At 43.3% G+C, this 21,664-nt stretch overlaps 2 protein-coding genes across 9 annotated transcripts; both read right to left on the bottom strand.

The window, feature by feature from the left end:
- Positions 1-2,653: 2,653 nt before the first annotated feature.
- On the bottom strand, positions 2,654-3,646 carry LOC146259126 (P2Y purinoceptor 3-like). The gene has a single exon (XM_084671895.1). It carries the CDS (start codon positions 3,644-3,646, stop codon positions 2,654-2,656), a length of 993 nt encoding a protein of 330 aa, XP_084528021.1.
- Positions 3,647-4,162: 516 nt separating this feature from the next.
- Positions 4,163-21,181, bottom strand: ano5a (anoctamin 5a). 8 transcript variants are annotated; one of them, XM_084673270.1, is made up of 23 exons: positions 20,997-21,179; positions 18,193-18,260; positions 17,453-17,581; positions 17,090-17,131; positions 13,972-14,082; positions 13,271-13,339; positions 12,217-12,501; positions 11,948-12,064; positions 11,745-11,860; positions 11,211-11,345; positions 10,915-11,020; positions 10,767-10,827; positions 10,322-10,473; positions 9,889-9,969; positions 9,458-9,532; positions 8,755-8,983; positions 8,370-8,542; positions 8,128-8,225; positions 7,890-8,020; positions 7,557-7,762; positions 7,006-7,208; positions 6,812-6,917; positions 4,163-6,586 (listed from the first exon to the last, which is right to left on the bottom strand). In XM_084673270.1, exons 1-23 carry the CDS (start codon positions 21,064-21,066, stop codon positions 6,362-6,364), a joined length of 2,988 nt encoding a protein of 995 aa, XP_084529396.1. In that variant the 5' UTR covers positions 21,067-21,179; the 3' UTR covers positions 4,163-6,361. The 8 variants fall into 8 exon arrangements, with proteins under 8 accessions (XP_084529396.1, XP_084529397.1, XP_084529398.1 ...); XM_084673271.1 differs by lacking the exon at positions 9,458-9,532; XM_084673272.1 differs by lacking the exon at positions 9,889-9,969.
- Between the last annotated feature and the right edge of the window lie 483 nt (positions 21,182-21,664).

Below are 21,664 nucleotides of genomic sequence, written 5' to 3'. Positions count from 1 at the left end.
TTTATGCCGACTAAATACAGGCATTTCTAGAATTGTAAAGAATGGGCGGAACACTTCAGCACCTCTTTGATGACGATCTTGCCATTTTCATGGACGGTGTGGTTATTGACCATGCTCACGATTGCCACGCCCAAGTTACATCGGATGCCAAAGGAGATGCAAAAACCAAGACCGCTCATTATAGCTATGATATAGCGTCGTGGAAGCCCGAAGCACGTGCAGTCACATAAAGGGGCCTTCTTAGGCTGGGTCGCAGAAGGCCGTCCATCCTCGGTCAGTTCAATCACTTCACCTGTATTCTGGCGTTTTTCCAGTACTCTACCGAAGAGGAAAAAGAACATGTTTTTATTGTATTAAAGCCTACAACGTAGACTATTAAGAATTCGTTGTAATAATAGCCTACATATAGACCAGTAGGCCTAGCCTACTTTAAGATGTAACATTTGTTCCACCCTGCAAGGACGGATTGGAAAAATAAGGCACGAGCCTTGCCTAATTTAAAATATTCAACCCCAATAAATTAAGATTACTAGGCCTATAAGGGAGAATAGTTAGTAAGGAGCCTACAGACGTGTTCAAATCTGCTGGTCCGTAGGCCTGCTTTAGTAGGCTAGACTCGATGTTTTCTTTGTTCTGTGCGCCTATAGACTCTTACCTCTTTTAACAAAACTAAATGTTATCATTTATAATGGTGCATATTCAATGCAGTTAAAATATGGATAAAACGGGCTATTTCAATTGTTATTTTCGTTCCTTGATTAATTGGCAGCGATTTAAAGAAGAGATCATTGGCAAAAAAAAAACCTGATATACCGCATTGCAACAATACAAATGTGTTTAGTTCCTTTTCCCTGGTTGCGTTTACAAGCTTGTTAATGTATGCATTTGGTGTCGATAACAAAAAAATATGCGAAACAAAACAAATTAACACATTTCGATGTATTAAAAAGACATTCCCATAAATTATGGAAACTCGGTTTTTATTCTTGGGATAATGTAAGACGTTTTATTCTTACAGCACAAATCTATTTTAATGGTGGACAAATCTAGAAATACAGTGCAAAGGGGCCGTTGTCTTCAAACTCTTAGAGTAAATAACGTTGAATGAACAAACAAAATGTTTAAATAATAACGTTTTCAAATTGCAAATCTAGTCAGAATTATTATCATTATTATTCAACGTGCTTGAATAAAAAAAAACGATATATATTAGACTACACACGTTTGTCATTTGCACTGATCAAACAATCCATCGAATCTCATCCCTACCAAAGAAGAAAAGCTGAGAAAAGCTGATAGCCTAAAAAATACCTTGATCGATCTTTGTTAATACACTCTCATGAGTGGGCCTATGTAACAGATATTCCTCGACCTCGTGTCACGATTTGTTCCCTTGCATTAAATATTAAAACCAACCACAGCTGTTGGATGGAAGAGAATGCATCCTCCAGGGAAATATCTGATGCTTAAATATTGCTCTCCGACAACGTTTTTCAACTTCCTCTTCATAATTATTCTAACCATACGTCGTGTTATCTCGAGTTAATTGAACAACTAAGGATTTTTTGGGGGTGATTAAAAAAATATATATATTTCGCAGTGTGAAGGTGTTATAGTCTACGATCGTGAAATGTGAAAAAATACACGTGAATTAGTTAATGTATGAAAAGCAGATAACTCAGACATACAAAATCATTTGTGTGCCATACCTGTGCAGATTCCCAAGGGCCTTTCCAGCTAAATTCTTCAGACCCTGTTTAGTGGGGGGGAAAGCCCGTTCCTGTTCTGGTTCCATATTCAATTTCCTTATTAGCCTATATGATATTACTATAACGAATTTATACGAATAATGTTAATAAACATATTGCCATGTTGTCATCCAAATTATTTGCACCTCTAACAAGAATAGGAATTTCACATCCAGTGCCTGAGATACGGAAACAGATGGAAAAGGATTGTACAGCAAGATGATGTGACCAATCAGTTATTTCAAATCCAAAATTGTGATAAATCCTCTTTCGCTTTGCACAAATAAAATCCTCTCAGTGCCATCCTTTAGATATCCTGTCAATGGTAAGAAAGAAATGATCCACCCAATAATCCATCAAGATAACATAATATTCAGAAATAAATAGTAGATTATTGTGCTGTGAAGTCGAAAAATTATAACACTAAAATAGAGCAGCCCTCTTATCTAAGGTGTGGATCTCCGGTGAAACTGAAAGAACCTTCAGCACCAAGGAGAGCGGCAGCCTGCGCGCGACCAGCTGTTTGATGAAGCCTACCTGTCAACAGCTCCCCTCAGTGGCACGCGATACACATGGCACATGCGCAGCGTTTACTCATCTTATACCAACAGTCAGCCACGTTCAAATTCTGCAAATAGACGCAGAAGGTTGTATTTCTTCGGACATTTAAGAGTTACATTGATAGCGGCTTGACAGACTATCAGATGATAGAACATCATTCTGAATACAATATAACAATACAAGCAATGAGAGAAGATGATCTAATACAAGACAAGAAAAGTCTGATCAGGATTTACATGTGCTACTTAACTAAATTATATTTCAATTTGAGGGTCATCACAAAACACACAAGACCTTAGAGTACACATTTGATGGGGGTATGCTCCTCTCTGTCGCTCTAACATCTACAATGGGGTGACATTCATCCCATGTCCCACGGTTCCCTGCCCTTGCTTGGGCAGTTGTGAGGTTGTCACCGCGCCTGGTCGCGGACGCTTGTGACAGAGGCTACAAAACGTGTCCAGGAACTCCTTCCTGAACTGTCGACCCACAAAGCAGCTAAACAGGGGATTGATGCAGGTGTTAAGGCTACACAGACACATCTCCAGTGAGAAGGCCAGGTCCATGGAATAATGGGAAGCAGGGTCGTTTGGGTACACCGTCCGCAAGATGATGACGGCGTTTCGGGTCAGGTGGTACGGCAGGTAGAACAAGGTGAAAAGAATCAACACTGCGCTCAGCACTCGGGTGAGACGGCGCCCCCTGTTGTGCCGACGGGGGAGGTGCGGGCGGCTGCGAAGCTCCTTCAAACTGCGCAGGCAGCAGTAGCAGATGGAGACCAGTGGGAACAGGAACCCGGTGCAGGTACAGCAGAGGGAGTAAGGCATGGTCTCCACGGTGTTCTCCAGCAGCAGGTACAGGGTACAGATGGTGCGGTTGTCTCCAGGACATAGCTGGGTGGTCGTCATGTTGACCAGCGGCAAGCTAAGCGCCACGGTGACCGCCCACACCGTCGCGCAGAGCAGATAGGTCTGCCGGCGGCCCAGCAAGACCAAGGAGCGCAGAGGCTGCACGATGGCCAAGTAGCGATCCACACTGATGCAGGCCACGAAGTAGATGCTGAGGTAAAAGTAGTTGTGGTAAAGGAGCCGCATGGCCTTGCAGAGGGGACGGCCCAGGCCCCAGCGGACGTGGTCCAGGTGGTAGTAGATCAGAAAGGGCAGAGCCAGCAGCCAGAAAGTGTCGGCCAGAGCCAGGTTGAAGAGGAGGACGCTGCTGCGGGTCCAACGCCCCAGACGGTGGGAGAAGATCCAGAGAGAGAGGATGTTGAGAGGTAGACCCAAGATAAGCACCACCAGGAAGACAGCCGGCATCAGGTACAGCTGCACCACCAGCATCCCTTCCTCCCCGGGAGAACCCACGTCACAGAAGACACGCTCCGGAGGCTGCGGTAGAACAGAGGGCCTGTCTAGTTGTGGTACAACTCGACGATGAATGTTGTAAATGTTCAAAACAATCAAAGTGTACTACCGAGTTTGGACTAGTCTGACTTACCTGAGCTTGGCTGTTGCCCATGTTAGTGTTGTGGCTCCCTGATTTAGTGTCACACTGGATGAGAGTGAGTTTGCCTAAGCAGAATGTTTGTGGTATTAGGCACACCCACTAGTGTGAGCAAACACCTCCTGCTGATACCGTATCCATACTCAGACCTTCTGTTACAGTGTATGAACAGTAGCCAGTATGAATTATATACACACACTGCATTTACTGTGTATATACTGTGCATATCTACACAGGGATTCAGTGGTGATGCTGATGGTAATTTATAAATTCGCCATTTAAATATAGTACAGTCAAGCACAGTGATATATATATAATTACCTAAAGGAAGTGTTTAAAAAAAAAGAACAAAATTTAAAATTGAAATGTATTGTAAACCACCAGTTTATTGGGGAGAATAGAAAACAGATAGTCAATAAAAGCATTTTCCAACACAACAGATAAAAACTTAGTCAAACGTAAAATATGAAAAATAAGTTTGAGAAAAATACAGTATGTCTTCAAGATACAAAACTTGATCATTAAGGCATTAAAGAGGCGTTAATTTCATAGAGAAATGTAATTAAAAAGCTAACTGGAACTGTCCAATCATGGTTAGGTGTTAACATGTCACTTCCTGTCGTAAACACATTCATATTTCTGCATTTCAAACTAGATGTGTGTGGACCTGAGACAGAGACAGTCAGCAATCTTCGATAGAGGGCACAATTAAATAAAAAAAACTCTCACATACATTTATTACACTTAATGTATATATATCCTTCATTTAATGACTGAATAAAAAAAAAAGATTCAACCTTAAAAGATTAAGTTACTTTTCACCCTATACATGCTTTAACATGTTATTTTTAGGGGAAATTAGAGTTGTTGTTTTTCTGGCAAGATTACCAATCACTTGTTCCATGCATAAAAGCGATCCTTGCTTCCCAGCACTGATGACCCAGTGACAATGAAGCATTTACTCTGACTGAAGGGATTGGTTTCATTAAGTGCTTTGTGCAAAACAAAAAAGGATACAATTAAATCCGTCCTTTACATCAGAGACACTTTGAAGAAATTAAACCAGAGACACAAGAGCTAAACGATAACGGATGGGTTTAGTGTAAGGGAGGCAGACAGGAGTGCGATAGGAATCAGTCGGTGAGGCCAGGCTTTCATTAGCACTAACGAGTGGGTAAACAGAGGCACATTAAAAAGGGATCTTTCTGCACTCTCAAGGCTTTACACTCTTACCTCCAGGAAAAGAACCCCTTCCCACACACACACACACACACACACACACATACACACACACACACACACACACACACACACACACACAGACTTAATTACAGTCAACATGCACCAGCTGTTGCCTACTTGCTGAAGTCCGTGCTGCTGGTACATTGTTGAAAGCCATGCATCTGGATGGATGGATCTACTGGATAACACTGAAAACAGGATCTCTAAGAAAACGATTTTAATCAAATAATTAGGTTAGATTAGATCATTTTCTTCATAAACTCCTTCACGCCTTCCGTGTCAAATGAGTGACATTTTAAGCAAATCTAATTAAACATACGTAGATAGTTTGACTGCTTGTACACCAGGTAAAAAAAAAAAGTGAAGGAAAAAAAACATTTCCAATAAATGGACCATACATTGTCAATGGCAAAACTTTTTTTATCAAACATTTCTGATTGTTTGGTTACATCTCCTCTTCATGCCCTATCTTTGATGTGTTCTTTGCATTCAAGAAGCCTTTAACAAAGTTTGGCACCCTTGATTGACATATTTCCTTCAAAACAGATCAACAAAAACAACAACAAATTATACATCTTCCATTAATATTAGGTTTAATAATAATATAAGGACAATTCACTAGAAAGATAAAGAAAATCTTAACGTAATAATGATTCTCTTTAAGGCCTTTGTCTTTGGTTAGTGGTAGTGGCACTTATCAAGTAAACACAGTTGTGATGTTCTAAGCACTACAGTAGAGGCTGCTTGGCTTGCACAGTGTGTGTATAGCATTTCACCTCGCCGAGACTCTTTACCTCAGAGTCGAGGAAACCCTTAATGGTAAAAAGAGTGAGTCATAAATAAGCAATAAGCGAAGTGATTTAAAACTTCAAGTGTGCGTGTACATATGTATACGCAGAACAGTTGCTGACACCAGGCACTCATTCTCTGTGCCCCAATTTATTAACAAGAATCTAATCTTGCGTACAGGAAGGAATAATGGGAGGACGGATGACAAGAAGGTAATTCACCTGGCACTATCACATTGCCAATACAACGTATCCTCTATGTCACATGTTGAACTTCATCAGCATATAGGAACAGAGTGGATGCGAGGGGATTCTCCATCCAGGTTTGCACTAGGAACCAAACGAGGCTCCGAAAGGCGGGTGAAGAGGGAGAGGACCCTTGGCCCTGGACCCTGGGCGCTGACCCTGGGCGCTGACCCTGGGCGCTGACCCTGGGCCCTGGACCCTGGGCGCTGACCCTGGGCACTGACCCTGGGCGCTGACCCTGGGCGCTGACCCTGGGCGCTGACCCTGGGCGCTGGGCTAGAGACACTGAGAGAGTACCTCGTGAGTGTTAATGGACGGGTAGATCATGGGGGTGCAGGTGCAGTCGTTCTCCTGAATGAGCTGTTTCTTCAGCTTCTCCACCTCATAGTCGTGCAGGTACTCCTGGACGAGGTAGCGTTCCCGCTTCACTCTGGCTTTCACGTCCGAGGGAACGTCAGGGATCATCCAGGCCACGAAGAACTTCACGGAGAACACCACATGCTGAGGGAGGCAGAGGAGACAGAGCAGCGTTCAGTGAACAGCTTTATACTAGTGTTTACTGCTGTAGTCATCTGCAATGATTATGAGGAATTCTGTTCAGTCATTTAGGTGGATGTCAGTAAAGTGGAAAACAATATATGATACTAATAATAAAGAATGAGTGTTAGCATTATCTATTCTCAGTCGGGAGTAGGCAGGAAGTGGGAGGGTAGAACCCAACTGTACCTCCATGATGATGATGAAAGCCAACTTGGCAGCCAGAATGTGCCAGAACTGCATGGTGTAGGAGTATTGCCTCTCATGGCCTGAGGGATAGCGATAGTCACGATACCTAGAGAGCAAGAATAAATCAAAACCAGTGCATCAACAGAGAAACTTCTAAAACACGCAGACACACAGGCACAGACATCTCGGCTCACCTGCACGTGGTGTAGATAGAGCTGTTGAACCAGGAAGGGCTCTCTCCATCATCAGGTGCGTTTTCAAAGGGAAACTCTGAGATGTTGTACACTGACAGGCTGTTGTTGATGTAGCCTTTCATGCTGAAATCACCGTCCGGTTGGTAAGCGTACATGTACACAAGTCGAGGAATCATGTCTGAGGTGAAGGCCACGATAAACGCCTTTGGGATGGATAAAGAAGAAGCAGGGACATGTAGTAAATGTAGTTACATTTACATTACATTTACATTTAGTCATTTAGCAGACGCTCTTATCCAGAGCGACTTACAGTAAATACAGGGACATTTCTCCCTGAGGCAAGTAGGGTGAAGTGCCTTGCTCAAGGACACAACGTCATTTGGCACAGCCGGGAATCAATCGAGCAACCTTCAGATTACTGGCCCGGTCCCCTAACCACTCAGCCATCTGACTTTAGATGAAACTAAATCTGTTTACAGAACCACCAAGTAACAAATAAAGACGAAGCCATGTGAAGAACAGCACACATCTTCACCAGATGACACACTCACGTTGGTGACCACGGAGAAGACTGCCACACCGCTGAGTATCTCCTCCCAGGCCCCGATGCTATGGGCCTTGGCGGCCACCGGCCGTCGGAACTGAGTGGTGAACTTCCAGGCATCCACTCTCACCTCGACGATGTTGTTCATGAGCGCCAGCAGAGGGGCCAGGGGGAAGGAGGCCACAAATAGAGTGATGAAGCCAAACTGGATCACTGTGACACAGAGGAGCGGAAGTCAAAAACAGAGAAACAGTGCCCTCTGTAGGACAGCAGGGGACACTACAGCAGCAGGTACAACTGAACGCAGGCTAAGCTTGGTTATCTGTCTGCCTGTGCTCACCCAATTCCAGGTACTCATAGAAGAGACCCAGCTGACCGAAGCTCTGGAGGTTTTCGTCCTGCTCCCAGCGGCTGTACAAACTCTCTGGGTGATTACGAGCCTTTCTGCTTTTCCACCAGTTCATTAGCCACCTGGAGGAGATTCATTACATCTAAGTGGCTTGCAATGACTCTTGTATATAGGCATGTGACCAGCAGGGGAGAGCTGAGCTATGGGGTTTGGTGCTAATGATACTCACGGGACAAGAGCCTCTTGGATGTTACCCCACACCTGTTTACCAGCCATCACTATGACGAGCTGGGTGGTTAGCTCGATTAGACAGCCTCCTGGGTCACACTGCACAGAGACAGAAAAGAATGAACATAAGTTGTGTTCATTCTTACAGTTATGTTACATAACTTATGTAACAATATATATCAATGCATTATGTGTAAACATATCTGTCAACTACGTGATAGGGAAGGATATGGTTTTGGCTACCTCTTCGTTTCTCAGCGAGCTGCCAAACATGTACACGTATTTCCCAGGATAGCCCACAAACTTTCCCTTGAAGAAGGCCACGTAGAAGCAAGAGGAGTAGTAGTTGACAAACTGGAAGAGGAACATCTTCATGGTCAGCTTGTTCTCATACTCCAGATGAGTCTTTGGGATTTCTGCAATGCAAGAAAGAACCCATTCACGTGGAACCGCAGACAGTTTAAACAGGTTCTCCTGGGGCTAGCAAAGATAAGGGCATCCGTGGGGCTGTTGGACGGATGCACCGATATGGAAATATGGACAAACATTTATCGGTCGAAACCGATACGGTCGCCGATATATCGTGCATCCCTAGCTGGTAGAACCTGTATCGTGATCGGTCCCTCACCCATGTCAGTGATCCAGACAGCCACTCTCTCGTACATCATGTTGAGGATCATGATGATGACAAAGTTGATGCAGGAGGCCGTGACGGAGGTGGCCAGCTGGGGAGTGATGAGCGAACCCACCACCTGTAGATTGTTGGTGGGGCTGTCCTTCATGATGCTGGCGAAAGCTGCATACACCGCCAGGCGGTAGGCTATCACCCCGATGATGCAGGCAATTATTAAGGAGTTCTATGAAACAGAGTAGGTGGGAGGCAGGCCACAACCGAGAGGACACAATGACAGATTTGTAAACGTATTTGGGATTTGTAAAAGTAGATTAAAGTATTAGTGATTGGCAAAGGTAGATTGAAGCGCACACAGAAACACCAATTTGGGTCACATGAAACCGGAACCATCTACATGCTTTCACACACATGCACATCAGAAAAGCTAAAAGATATGTCATTTGACCCGTACTAATGTGGTATTTTTTAACGGCCATATATATCGACACCTATGAACTGTATATTGAACTGTATATCGTCCTATGCTACAGTGTGCATTATGGTATAGGTGAAAGAGATGGTATAGTGATAATATAGATGGTAAACAAATGATATGAAACCATAAAAGGGGATAATGAGGATGAAGGGGGAAAAAATGGAGGGAGTGAGAGGAGGAAGATGACCTTGATGATAAAGGAAGCAAATAGAGCGTGCTCACCCAGAATATGACGGTGGCTCCAGACAGGCATGTGCGAGCACACTTGCTTGTTACGGGTAAGTAAGGCTCCATCTCCTACACAGTCACCAGGCAAAGCAAGACAAGGAGGTCAGTCACCCTGGTTACCACTGCACCCAGAACACACTGAGGACGTTCCACACACACACAGACACACACACACACAGCTCCTCGTGTCACACTAAGCTCCGTGAACACTGTGGCAATCCGGTGAACCCATACTATAAAGTTAGATCCCCTTAAAAGACATACAGTATGCGTTTCACCAAATAGTGCAAGTGCCATCAAAGATCCTGGCTTCTAGAGTCTTCTGGACATGTTTAGGGGGTCAACACAAGCCAGGCCACACCTGCCAAACACCTGCACCCCCACTCCAGAACGTGGGGCGCCGCCCTGGGCGATGCCAGTCTTACCCACAGGAACACAGTGGTCCAACACAGCAGCACTTTGGCCACCAGATCCCCTACAGTCCTTTCAAAAACCAACTCCATCTCCTACAGATAGGTGAGGAGGGGGTCAGGGCTAGAGAACAGCCTGCAGTCCTCCCTCGATTATAACTGTGACAAACATTTACGTCAGAAGGACCAAGAAACAGGATCGTCTGCAGTGATGTGCGTAACTAAATTCCCACAGAAAACATCCCCATATTGCACAAATAAATCACATGGCTTAAAAATGAAGAAGTACTCATTACGAATGAGTAAATGAGTACTAAAAAGTACCGCCGCCCCCCCCCCAACAAAAAAACATATATGTGATGAGCATTAGTAAAACTCCTTTTAAGATACCTCATGTATCAACTCAACATCCTTTCCTGTGAATTCAAAGTCATGGGCACACAAGCACCTGGGTGACGCGGTTCTTCCGCCGGCTGGTGCACTTGGTCTCATACTCTGGCCTCAGCTGCAGTTTCTGCTGCTCCTCCTCAAAGTCCACCAGGTCCCACTCGTACTCTAGACGAGCCTGTCGCCGCTTCCAGAACTCCAGGAACAGGGTCACTGCAGGGGCAGGGACGCGAGAGGTAAGGCAGAGAACTATTAAGAGGTGAAACCTACAAACTACAAACTCATTATTAGGAATATCACAAGAGCACGGTAGGATCTACGCCTCTTGTGTTCGATGTCGGTGGTTGTAGTGCTACAATGGGTTGAATCAAACTTGTAATTGGTTCCAAACTGATGGCCTGTAGGCTGACTACCTGTAGTAACCATCAACCGCCACTAGGTGGTGCTCTGTGCAAGACATGCAAGACACAAAAAAAAGACACAAAATTCCAAGTATGTTCCCTTACCCCATATTCCCATGAAAATGGCGAAGAATAATGTCCCAAAATTGTCAAATAGATGGGATTGCTGAAAGGAAAAATGCATAATTTTTTCTAATGTTATAAACACAAACACGTGCATTCTTCAACAAGTCAGACAGCCATGGTCACTCACCCAGGAGGAGTTACAGGTTGAGTTGAGTTTCCAATATCCACATTTCTTATCACACAATGGACACATGATGATTTTTCCTCCAATTTCATCACTGCATATTTCTTTACTGAAGGAGGATCGTGATTAATATAAATTATTATTTCAATTCTATTGGTTTTTACAAAAATACAGTACAAGATACTTTTTTTCAATAATGTATATTTGTTCATGTCTTTTATTTATCAGTTGTTCAAGACAAGTCTATTTGCTATTTTTAATGTATGTGCCGGACAGTCCTTTTCCACTACTGGCCTTACCTCGTCACATTTTCATCAAAGGTGAAAAGTCCATACAGGAAGCAGATGAGGCCCACTATTGCAGCGAAGAACAGCATCTCAGTGTAGAAGCCCAGCCAAGCGAAATACACTCCTATCTTCTCTCCGTAGTACTTCCTAGTTACGGCCAAACAGAACATCACACATCCGCAACCAGCAGCTGTCCTCTTGTTTTCACACTTAACCTAGAGTTCCTTAAGATCATTTGTGATTTCTCTACTACAAATACAGTATCAGCTTTATAATACAAAAAGATATTCAACAAAAAGTTGAGGTTTTAGGGTTAGTCAATAGTTATTCAACATTTATTCATAGTTAATTGAGTTATTGAGCATGTAAAGAACTGTCATTCAGAGACAGTTATTGAACAGATTAAATCATTCTTTTGATAATCAACTCCTGGTAAAGTCCCAGGCATAGAGCCATTTTTTGGGGAGCTACAAAAGCTCACAAAAAGGAAGATGCCAGACAACTTAACCACACAGAAAGTGTTCCGTTCTCTTCATCTGCTCATACCTTACAAGGTTGAGGGGCTGTTCCTTGAAGAAACAGAAGAACTGGGCCCAGTGCTTGTAAAGGTCGTATCTGTCACTCTCACAGTTGGGATCCCTTGATCTCTTCCAGTAGGAACTCTGCACACATATAGAGCGCTTCCAGTCAACCACTGCAGACGTCACATTATCCTCATTATCTACAAAAGAGACCAAACATCATCTTACATCGTGTAGCGGGAAAGCAGAGATGTAGGTGCCATTGTTCAACAGTCTTTTGATGCCCTTCTTGTCCTTATCTCTGTCCTCCTGGCTGTATGGGCAGCGGGACATAATGTAGTACACCTGATGAAGAGGGATGGTTAGACATTACACATTGTTAAGATGAATTCCCTTTCAAACGAATGGAGGTGGTCACAGCAACAATATGCATGAGATCTTAATGATGCTTTATCGTGTGGTAGAACGATTGTTTTGTAAGGTGTCGGTACACTTACTATCCTGTTACGGACGGAAGGAGAGAAGAAGGTGTCTTTGTTGTCAATGAGGAAGAAGTCCTCCTTGCCATTGTTGTAGGGTGCCGTGAAGTAGTCTGGCTCTGGGTTCATGATGTGGTCAGGCAGGCGGAAGGGCGTGAAGAGCCAGTTCATGGGAACGTCCGTGTTGTTGGGGATGTCATTGGCCTTGAACGGTGCTTTGATCTTGAGCACGTCTGCATACGTGGCCAGCACCTCCCAAGGGGCATGGATCTTTAAAAAGTACGTCTTCCCATCATCTGACTCCTGATGAGAGAAAGACACGAACAGACGTGGGAAATGATGTTAGGAAAGCTCAACGATGTGGTGGTTCTGTTCAGGCTGCAGCGTATCATCCGCACTGCTGAGAATGTGAGCGGCTGCAATCTGCCTACCCTCGAGGACCTGCACACCTCGAGGACCCTGAGGCAAGCGAGGAAGATTGTGGCCGACCCCTCCCACCCTGGACATTCCGTTTCAGTCACTCCCCTCCGGCAGAAGGCTGCGGTCCATCAAGACCAAAACCTCACGCCACAAGAACAGTTTCTTCCTATCCGCTGTTGGCCACTTCAACAAAGCCAAGGGTCCACACTGACTCTAAATGACTTCCTGCTTAAAACACATTGCATTTACACAATTCTATCTTGTACATTTGTATCTTTTGTAATATTTGTATTTTTTGTATTCTCATATTGTAATTGGCAACTTATATTTTATGGCAACTTATATTTTATTTTATTGAGTAAATTCCTTGTCTGTGCAAACTTTCATGGCGAATAAATACTTTTCTGATTCTGATGCTTCTGTGTGAATCTAACTCTCTTTGGAGAGGAACTATGGTGATTCCTGCTCTTTCGAGTGCCTTTACGGTGATTTTACATCCCTTTGGTTGTGACAAACAACAATTAATTCGAATTCAAAAACCTGCAGAGACAGCCAGCCTGACGTTGTAAAGATGTCTACCGTCGTGCCAGGCTGGAGCCTTGACCATAATTTGGCAAGACTGATGTAATTCGATCAGCAATAGATCTCTTACCGCCTTGTCCTCCAACTCCAGCTCCAGACCTGCCTTCTGCATGTTCGCTTCATACTGTTTCCTCCTCTCCTGCAGACAAAACCATCAAAACATGTTGGCTCGTCGTGGCCAGCTTAACGTTACACAACTTATCATTAGAACTCAAGACATAGTGGTGGACCTCCACTCTGAGAAGAGAGTGAGTCCCTGCCCTGGCTGGGAGTCTGGGTTCTGAGTCAGAGGAGGTAGTGAAAGTCCTGGGTTCTAAGTCAAAGAAGAGGCAGTGAAAGTGTGGGAGGGTAGACTTACATGGCTGACAGACATGGAGCCTAACACTCAGGCGTGAGAGCTAACAGCATAATCTCAAACACTAGGCCTCTCATCACTCTGGCCTTTATCTAAGTAAGGTCTATCCCTCAGCCTGGAAATTTGGGTTAAAAATAATGACTGCAGAAGCTAGGCATTATCAACACATATGTTATATTTCTACTAATAACTTTATAGTGTTTATGATTTATAGTGGTGACATTATTACCAGAATATTGCATTTACCACCAACAATGCATTGGCTATATCTTAAATCACCAGTTTTGGACATTATGACCCAGAAACACAGTGGAACAATTCTGTACACCATTGCACTTCCTGTATTTATGTACTGTGTGACATTTACATTTTAATAGCACTGATTCATGGAACTGTCAAAATAGCAAATGGCTTACTGGTTTCCTGTCTCCTTCCTTGTCTTCAACGACGTAGGACACGACAAAATCAATTCTCCGCACTCCATCCCGGAAAAATATAGAGTCTTTACTCTGCTGATGCTTGTCAACCTGGCGGGAGATGGTGAGAGAAGATGACATCATCCACAGGCAAACACCTGCGGTTTTCAAGAGAACACACATCAATGCATACGCCACCGTAATTTTGATTACTTATGCAAGAGTCTGTGAGCAAAGTCAAATCTGTTATTTGAAACCACAGCAATCCACTGTAATCATAATGTCTCGCGGAGGACTTACATGCGAATAGCCTTTGCATTTTGTGAAGGTGAAAATGTACTTTTGCACCTTGATTAAGGTAGGAGATACACATACTTTAGTGTCAAGGCTGGATTCAGGGCAATGTTTGTGAGAAAGCTGTAGTGCCTAATGACACCCTGAGAGATATCCAGCATACCATGATTCTAGATTACACTGTTTTTATGGCAGCTAACAAGAGTTTACTTTATGACTGCTAAGATAGTGTAAAAGGGAGAGGGTTGTCAGATGTTAGAGTCTGAATAAAGTCATACAAAGAACTACAGTATACGCCTCGTCACTGTACGTCATCAGTGTAGCTTGACCTCTCAAGTTGTTGTTCATCTGTTATCGAGAGGTAACACAGCTCTTTTGAACGCAGCCATTTAATCTCAGACCATGCATTTGGTCAGGCCATGCGGCCTGTTCAGAAAGAAACCCTGCACTCCCTCTGCAGTTACTCAGGAATGAAAGAAAGAAGAGAGAAAGTGGAAAGGGGGGAGGGAGAGAAGGAAAGAGTAGGAGAGAAGGAGATACAGAGAAAGACAGCAGAGAGAAGGAGATACTGCTCAGTGTTATTGCTACTACAGCTGTTCACAAAGCTATAAATAACGACTGCACGGTGCATTCTAGAGCTAAATGCTTCACGTTACAGCTGCCTGGATAGGCTCAGACCCTGCTAACAACACCGCAGGCACTAGTCCGGCACCTAACAATAACAAAACAGTCAGGGAGTCGGCAAGCGGGCCGAGGAGGGCAGAAGAAGAGCGCTTTACCTCCATGGTTTTCTGCCTCTCCAATGTCTGTAGTGTTGCATCAGCCGAAAGTCCTTTACAGAGAGAGTGCCTCTCCCCAGAGTGCACGGTCAAGCCACAGACCTTCTCTCTCTCTCCCTGTCTAAGGCAGACTACTCCCCGAGCATCCCAAGACAAGCCAGCACTCGCTCGTCCGAAGCCGGGGGAGGAGAACAGGGAGGAGAGGGGGGGGTGGGCAGATGGGGATGGGAGGGATGTGGGAGGCTCGGAGGGGAAGGGAGGCTCCTAGAGCAACATCAGCATGCCATCAGCACAGCTTCTGCCAGAAGCCCACTAATGTAATAAGAGCTCAGCAGCATCACAGGAGGGGAAGTGACATCACAATACTGGGGGAGAGGATACCTAGAGCCGCAATTCCTATTTTGATCATCTAATCCAAAACGTCTCTCAAGCACAACTCTTTGGGATCTATATGGCAGCTTCTGTCATGTATTTATGGGGCCTGTTAACGATCCCAGAATATGAGCACATTATACCGGCTAGTCGTTGCTTAAAAACAATCGACCTGGGATGATAATATCACTGGACAAAGTACGGGCTTTAACAAAACACTAGTAGCCTGTTATCTAGGCGAGGCAGAGAAGGACCAATAGAACATAAAGTAGAGGACTCTAAAGTCCTCTGTATATGTTTACCATTCAGATATCACTGCCAGCTCGGAGCATCAGTCTCCACGTGTACAGGACAAGGACAGTTTTTCCATCTTGCTCAAATTAGCTCTTAACTAGCAGTCTGAACCACCCCCCACAGCCAACCCCCAAGTCCATGTTGTCCATGAAGGGAGGCTGCGTTCTCTGACTGGAACATCGTAGCAGCTCTCTCTAATTTCCTGTAATTACAGATTACATGTAGAAAAGCCTAGATCCCTCCCTCTATACGTTTACCCACCAAAGCCTCACCATAGGTTGTAATGACATATAGATCTAGGCGTAGCTTGGATGTGAATGAAGGAGGATAAATGTAGAACATGGTGTGGGGCAGGTAATTACCCAAGTAGGCCTATCATGAGCAGGAGGGACTGGGAGTTGGACTGAAGGAACGTTCTTATTAGTTATGCTACTTAAAGAGGCTCATGGTTCCCTAATCTAATGCTATTGTATTTATGGTTTAAACTAGCAGTATTCAAAAGTCACAGGGGAATAGGCTGACTGTAGAAATGTTGGCGCTTTTTTTGATGCTTTTCAATGGAATGTGAACATCAGTAGCAACACTTAGGTGTGTTTATCGGATCGTTCTGAGCGAAGATTATAAGCGTAGAAGGATCAGAACACCTCAGACATTTGGATGAGACGACGTTGAGCTCTGACCACATCTGACAGAGACAGAGGGGGAACTCGACCCGGCGTACCACATGTTAAGTTCAGTCCTATCATCAGCACAGGGCAGGGTTATGATTAGCGCACACGCACCCAGGGCTGGTCCGCCCCATACAGACCATGCTGCTTCTGCCCTCCTCTATTTAACCCCGAGTTAAACCTAGGATTGCTTGCAACCATAGGACTCATGGAGACCACTCTACAGACATGATAGCCCCAACAGATCATACAGGCCTACCTATAACATAAAATGTAGGCCTGTATCATTCCATTATTTAGGTAGATATTTATATATGTAAAGGCGTGTGTGTACATGTGTGTGTGTGTGTGTGTGTGTGTGTGTACAGTACTATATTTTTTGTTATGTTACAGCACCCTGATTTGTTTTTCTCTTCAGTGATGCAAACTGTAATCACAGGTGAGAAACTCAAAAGGCTCCTCCAGTTTTAATGAGGCACACAAGATGCACTGAAACATTTAATGCTACAGTAGCGTATTTACGTGACTCACTATGATTTTCCGAAAAACATGCTTGTCCACTAGCTTTCTCAAGTTCCTGTGCTATACTGAAGACAATAGACATTCCTACATTAAAGAGACATGGAGTAACTAGCATTGAAGCCCAAGGGTTGGATGCAGGATTCAAAAACACACGAACGCAACACACCAAGCCCTTTTACCATGCCATACCCTGGAGCGATGCTTCAGAAACAGGGCCCTCTTTCTCCAAATCTGTGAACAAACCGACTGGACAGTGAGGGATGGAACACAATGTAGCACCAAGAAGAAGCACTGGTACCTCAAATTCTTCATTATACACAACAATACGCTTCAGTGAACTCTAGACTGATAATGCAATTCAATTTTGCTGAATAATCCCAGGAAGACAAGCATCCAATGCCTATTTTCAGTTAATAGTATTAACCAAAATGGGATTGTTAAGGCAACTTCTGAGGTAGATATTATGGGGAAATCTGCACTGTTTACAGCATGCAATGGGGAAGTTACACACACAGGAGAGTGCAGCAGTGCCTGCCATGGCTCCTGTCTTACCCCTGTCATAGTGTTGATACGTTCCATGGAGGGGGGCTCTGACATGGGACTGTCACTGTGCTCAGAGAGGGGGAGAGAGGCCAGGCTGGAGCACAGAGACTCACAGGACTCAGCAGAGGTTAAAGGTAACTTGATACCAGACGGCGGGAACAGTGGAGATATGGGGAGGAAAGATTCCATACAAAAACAAGAGCAGTACAGTATCCAACAGCTTTTTGTGCTAGGAAGGTAACTCTGAGGAGAGATGAGGCCTGGACTGGGATGGCCAGCCAGCAGCTACTTCCTGACATGAGAATGTTGTTGGGTTTGGAGAATAACTGCTGCACAAGTACAGTGTATGACTCATGTTGTTGCTTTGCCACTTGAGGAAGAACAAGAAGATAAAGATCCTGTATCAACACACAATTCCTCAGGGACAGCATGAACTTCCTTTTTTAAAGTAAACAATAAAGGCAATGTAACCTAATGGAAATAAACAAATTAGACTTCATCATTTGCATGATAAGATCACGAAATATGCAAATCAACACTAACGCAGCAGACTAAGATCTTTTTTATTGTATTCTATTTTTTAGCTAAAATGACCTCTAAAATGACTCTAAAACTATGCTGAATAGCTGAATGTCGTTTTAGTAGATCTAATCTTCCTGGGGTAGAAATACATCCATCTCCTTCTCCATTCTGTTTCATGGTCTACCACATTTGGATTTGCATGTGGAGGAGCAGGAGTGAGTGTTTACCTCAGGGAGTTCATCCTGGGGCGATCGTCTGCTGTGTATAGAGTCTGACCGGAAGCCATTGTTATCTTCTGCAACACAAGAAAGAAGTAGGGGAGTTCACTTGACAGGAAGTATTATTTTGTTCATATTAAGAGTAAATTATCAGTCTATTGTAATAGAGAAACCTAAATCAGGGGCCATGTGGAAGCAAAGGAAATCAGAGAAAGGAACGTATACAATTGACATGGACTAAGGAGTTTTGGCAGGCAGTCATAAATGTGGTCGAAATGTGTCCACTGTGGTTGAACCTCTTCACACTGATTCAGATTCTGAAGATCTGAATCAGTGAGTTAGGCTACAAGCATGTTCTCTGTCTGGGACTCGGGCTGTGATTCAGAGTTGATCCGATTATGATGACTCACTGCTTTAAACATTTTTTTTTACTTTATATTGCATTTCAGCTGTTTCTCTAGCTCTGAGGAAAGCGATGTGGAATGTTTGGTACAATCTTGCTCGTGATTAAAAGTACTTTGTATACCTCATACTGTCACTTGAAAACTGGGTCACGTAACATTTCAGTCCTGCATTACCCCTGACTTAAAGGCAAAATGTCATTTTGAAATCAGCATAGTATAATTTTTTATAATAATTTACCAACAGTATATACAGTAAATATACAGTAATGTATAATTCTTTTCATTTTTCATATTTTAGTTTTCATTGGTTTGACGGCCCACCTGTATTACCCTAGCTGACCACTAGTTGGTTGCGGCATCCAGTTTGGGAATAGCTCAAATCACTTTACTAAAAGTGAAAGGCAAAAATATAAACTCCCTAAAACTATATTTAGCTCTGACAGAACACATGACATCATGCTACTCTGGAAACTTCAGCAAGAGGATAAAGTGAAGTGTAAAAAGGACCACCTCAAACCACATCCTCTTTCTTACCAACTTGAAACAAGTTCCACTAATGTGAAGATATCCACTAGGCTAAAGTGATTTTAACATTCAAAATATATTGAAGACATTTAATCAGTAAATTAAACTCACAATATATTTTAGGCCACTAACAAGCAATGAGAGTGACTGGATTCACATCTATGAACCTCATAGCATATGAGGACTGTTTGCTTGGACTCCATGGAAACCGAGGGATGTAGTATACTAATGTAGAACTCTGTTAAACTACATGCTAGCTTAGCCAAGGCAGCTTTAACAGACCTGCCATTGTTCAACACAGAAAGCAGCTGATCACAACTGCCAGGCTAGGCCTTCCTTTCTGTTTGCCATAGCCTTCACAGAGTAATAAAAGGCTATGCAATAATACCATGGATAATGAGGAACAATATTTGCATGCATGACAATTGAAATGAAGTATATTAGTATATATTGACACTACAGTTGAAGACAGAGTGTTATTAGATGGCAAAGAAAACAACCTCGGATATGGCTGAAGCTATTACAGATGGTGTGGGCTACTCCCTTTCTTAGTACTGAGAGAAAATATACGGCTATAACACCAATAAACAGCCTCGCCACAAAACCAAGAAGGCGGTCACCTAAAAGACTGTCAGTTTTATTATGACTTATCTGTACATAGATTGTATCTGTGTTTATGTTCTGAATGTTAAGGTTGAGACGGTTAAATCTTATCTGTCCATGTGATATCTTTATGATGTTTATCCTAATCTAATCACCATTACAATAAAAAACATTTAGGTACTTTGTCCAGCATCTTGTTGGTAGAATGATCTTAAATTTACAGATTATTCTTTGGTTTGAGCCTAAAGATTCTGTTTTAAATAGCACGGTCTTCAAGGGTTAACTTCACAATTGTATTTTTAATATACTGCTGAGGAACATCCATCCTGATTCATGCCCCCCTTCCAGAACAGTGGAGGAACCTTCCCAGCAGACTGACTTGTTTTTACTTCATTCTTTTTGTTTTTACTTCATTTTCCATTGGCTGTCTGTAAAGGCTGCAGGTCTGGCTGCAATGTTGACAGTTCAAGCTGGGCATGACTGTCATGGCTGATTCTTGGGCTAATCTCTCGCCCAAGGAGATCTGATAGTCATGTACTGTACGTTGTTCATAAGCTGTGCTGTGTCATTCTCAGTTCATGGCCACTTTCTGCTCAACTGAGAGCTGCCAACTCAATTTCCCAGGATTCTCTCCACTGGCCTGCTGTTAAAGTGCCATGGCAGAGGTTGTTGCCTGGTTGTGGATAGTTTCGGCTGTTTGTTTCAACTAGGCATGTGTTACTTGGAAACGTGGTTGAGTCTTATCTCTCTAATTGACATCTTTATGTCTTGCCTTGATCTCAACAAGGTGATATGATTGTCAGGTATCTTGTCAAACATTTTGCAACTGGCTAAATTGTTGGTTAAAGGATAGGTCTTAAAGCTGTAGTCATGGTTGTGAATTTATGAAAATAGGTTGAGAAACATACGTTATTATCATATTGTGCAAAACAGGAAATAAGACAATGAAGTAGCTACTATAATCTGTGGGTTTAACAGAAAAACTGAAACCTTTTAGCTGAACTGTCAAAGAAAGTTTGTTACAATGTTCAGTGAAAGTACTTTTTTGCATACTGAACATGGTAAGAAGGCTATACCCTAAAACATTTTTGTATGTCGATTTTGCAGATATATAGGTAAGATTCCAACAAAGTTAATAAATTAAGCAAAGGTTGACCGATCAGCTGGTGAATAGATAAACATAGCCTATAACAAATACAAAATAAATGGATTGTTAAACGGATAGGCCTGTGTCAAATTGTTTAAGGCAACAAAATAGTAGCCGATACCATGGACACTCACCACTATAAGACACCGCAGGGCTCATCTCTATCAAAGTTTCATCCCCAGACTTTGCCGTTATTCGATTCATCTTTAGTCTGCAGCCCGTTGGCACGACGATAAAGGAAGATGAAACAATTCTCTCTATAGAGAGATCTCAGTCGCAGTCCACACCTGCATGCATTTGAGAAACGAATCTATGAACTATTGCGCCAGTAGCCCCTTCTGAATATACCCTGCCTGAAATAAATTCTCGTCAGAAAAGGGGAGGGGCTTGACTGGAAAGATTCGGCCGGCACATTATAATCCAAATGACTCTTCTCGCTAAACTGGGACGCTAGGCCAAACTAAAAGCTTCAAAGGCTAAATGTCTAAAATGTGTTAAGATGCATAATTGGACAAAACATCACATACTCGGCATTGCAGTGCCATTTCTTTTCATTCAGTGAATTGACGGAAGGGCATCCGTCATCGCGTTTCATTTCCAGGCACGTGTTGTTACAGTAAGGGAATATGAATGCAGGCCAGTCCAGTAGACTTCACTCATTTCATCCATCTAGTACCGTGCCTTTTCTCAGCCATATCATTGTTCACAAAGTTCCCATCTGGTCAAATTTAGTAACACTTTGACCCCATCATCTTAAAGTGGTTTTCAAAGTCCCTTGCCCATGTAATTATGCTATCCCTAC

Source organism: Hypomesus nipponensis, chromosome 14 (assembly GCF_054491055.1).
Source record: "Hypomesus nipponensis isolate SF chromosome 14, ASM5449105v1, whole genome shotgun sequence".
Lineage (NCBI taxonomy): Eukaryota > Metazoa > Chordata > Actinopteri > Osmeriformes > Osmeridae > Hypomesus > Hypomesus nipponensis.
This window is presented reverse-complemented; position numbering and strand designations above follow the sequence as displayed.

Bases quoted from the DNA above. Each gene is read 5' to 3' on its own strand.
- LOC146259126 (XM_084671895.1), bottom strand. From the start codon at position 3,646: ATGCTGGTGGTGCAGCTGTACCTGATGCCGGCTGTCTTCCTGGTGGTG.
- ano5a (XM_084673270.1), bottom strand. From the start codon at position 21,066: ATGAATCGAATAACGGCAAAGTCTGGGGATGAAACTTTGATAGAGATG. The intron at 18,261-20,996 runs GTGAGTGTCCAT...CTTGTGTTGCAG, and splicing joins CCCTGCGGTGTCTTATAGTG to AAGATAACAATGGCTTCCGG. The intron at 6,587-6,811 runs GTACAGTTGGGT...TGCCTCCCTCAG, and splicing joins CTTTCATCATCATCATGGAG to CATGTGGTGTTCTCCGTGAA.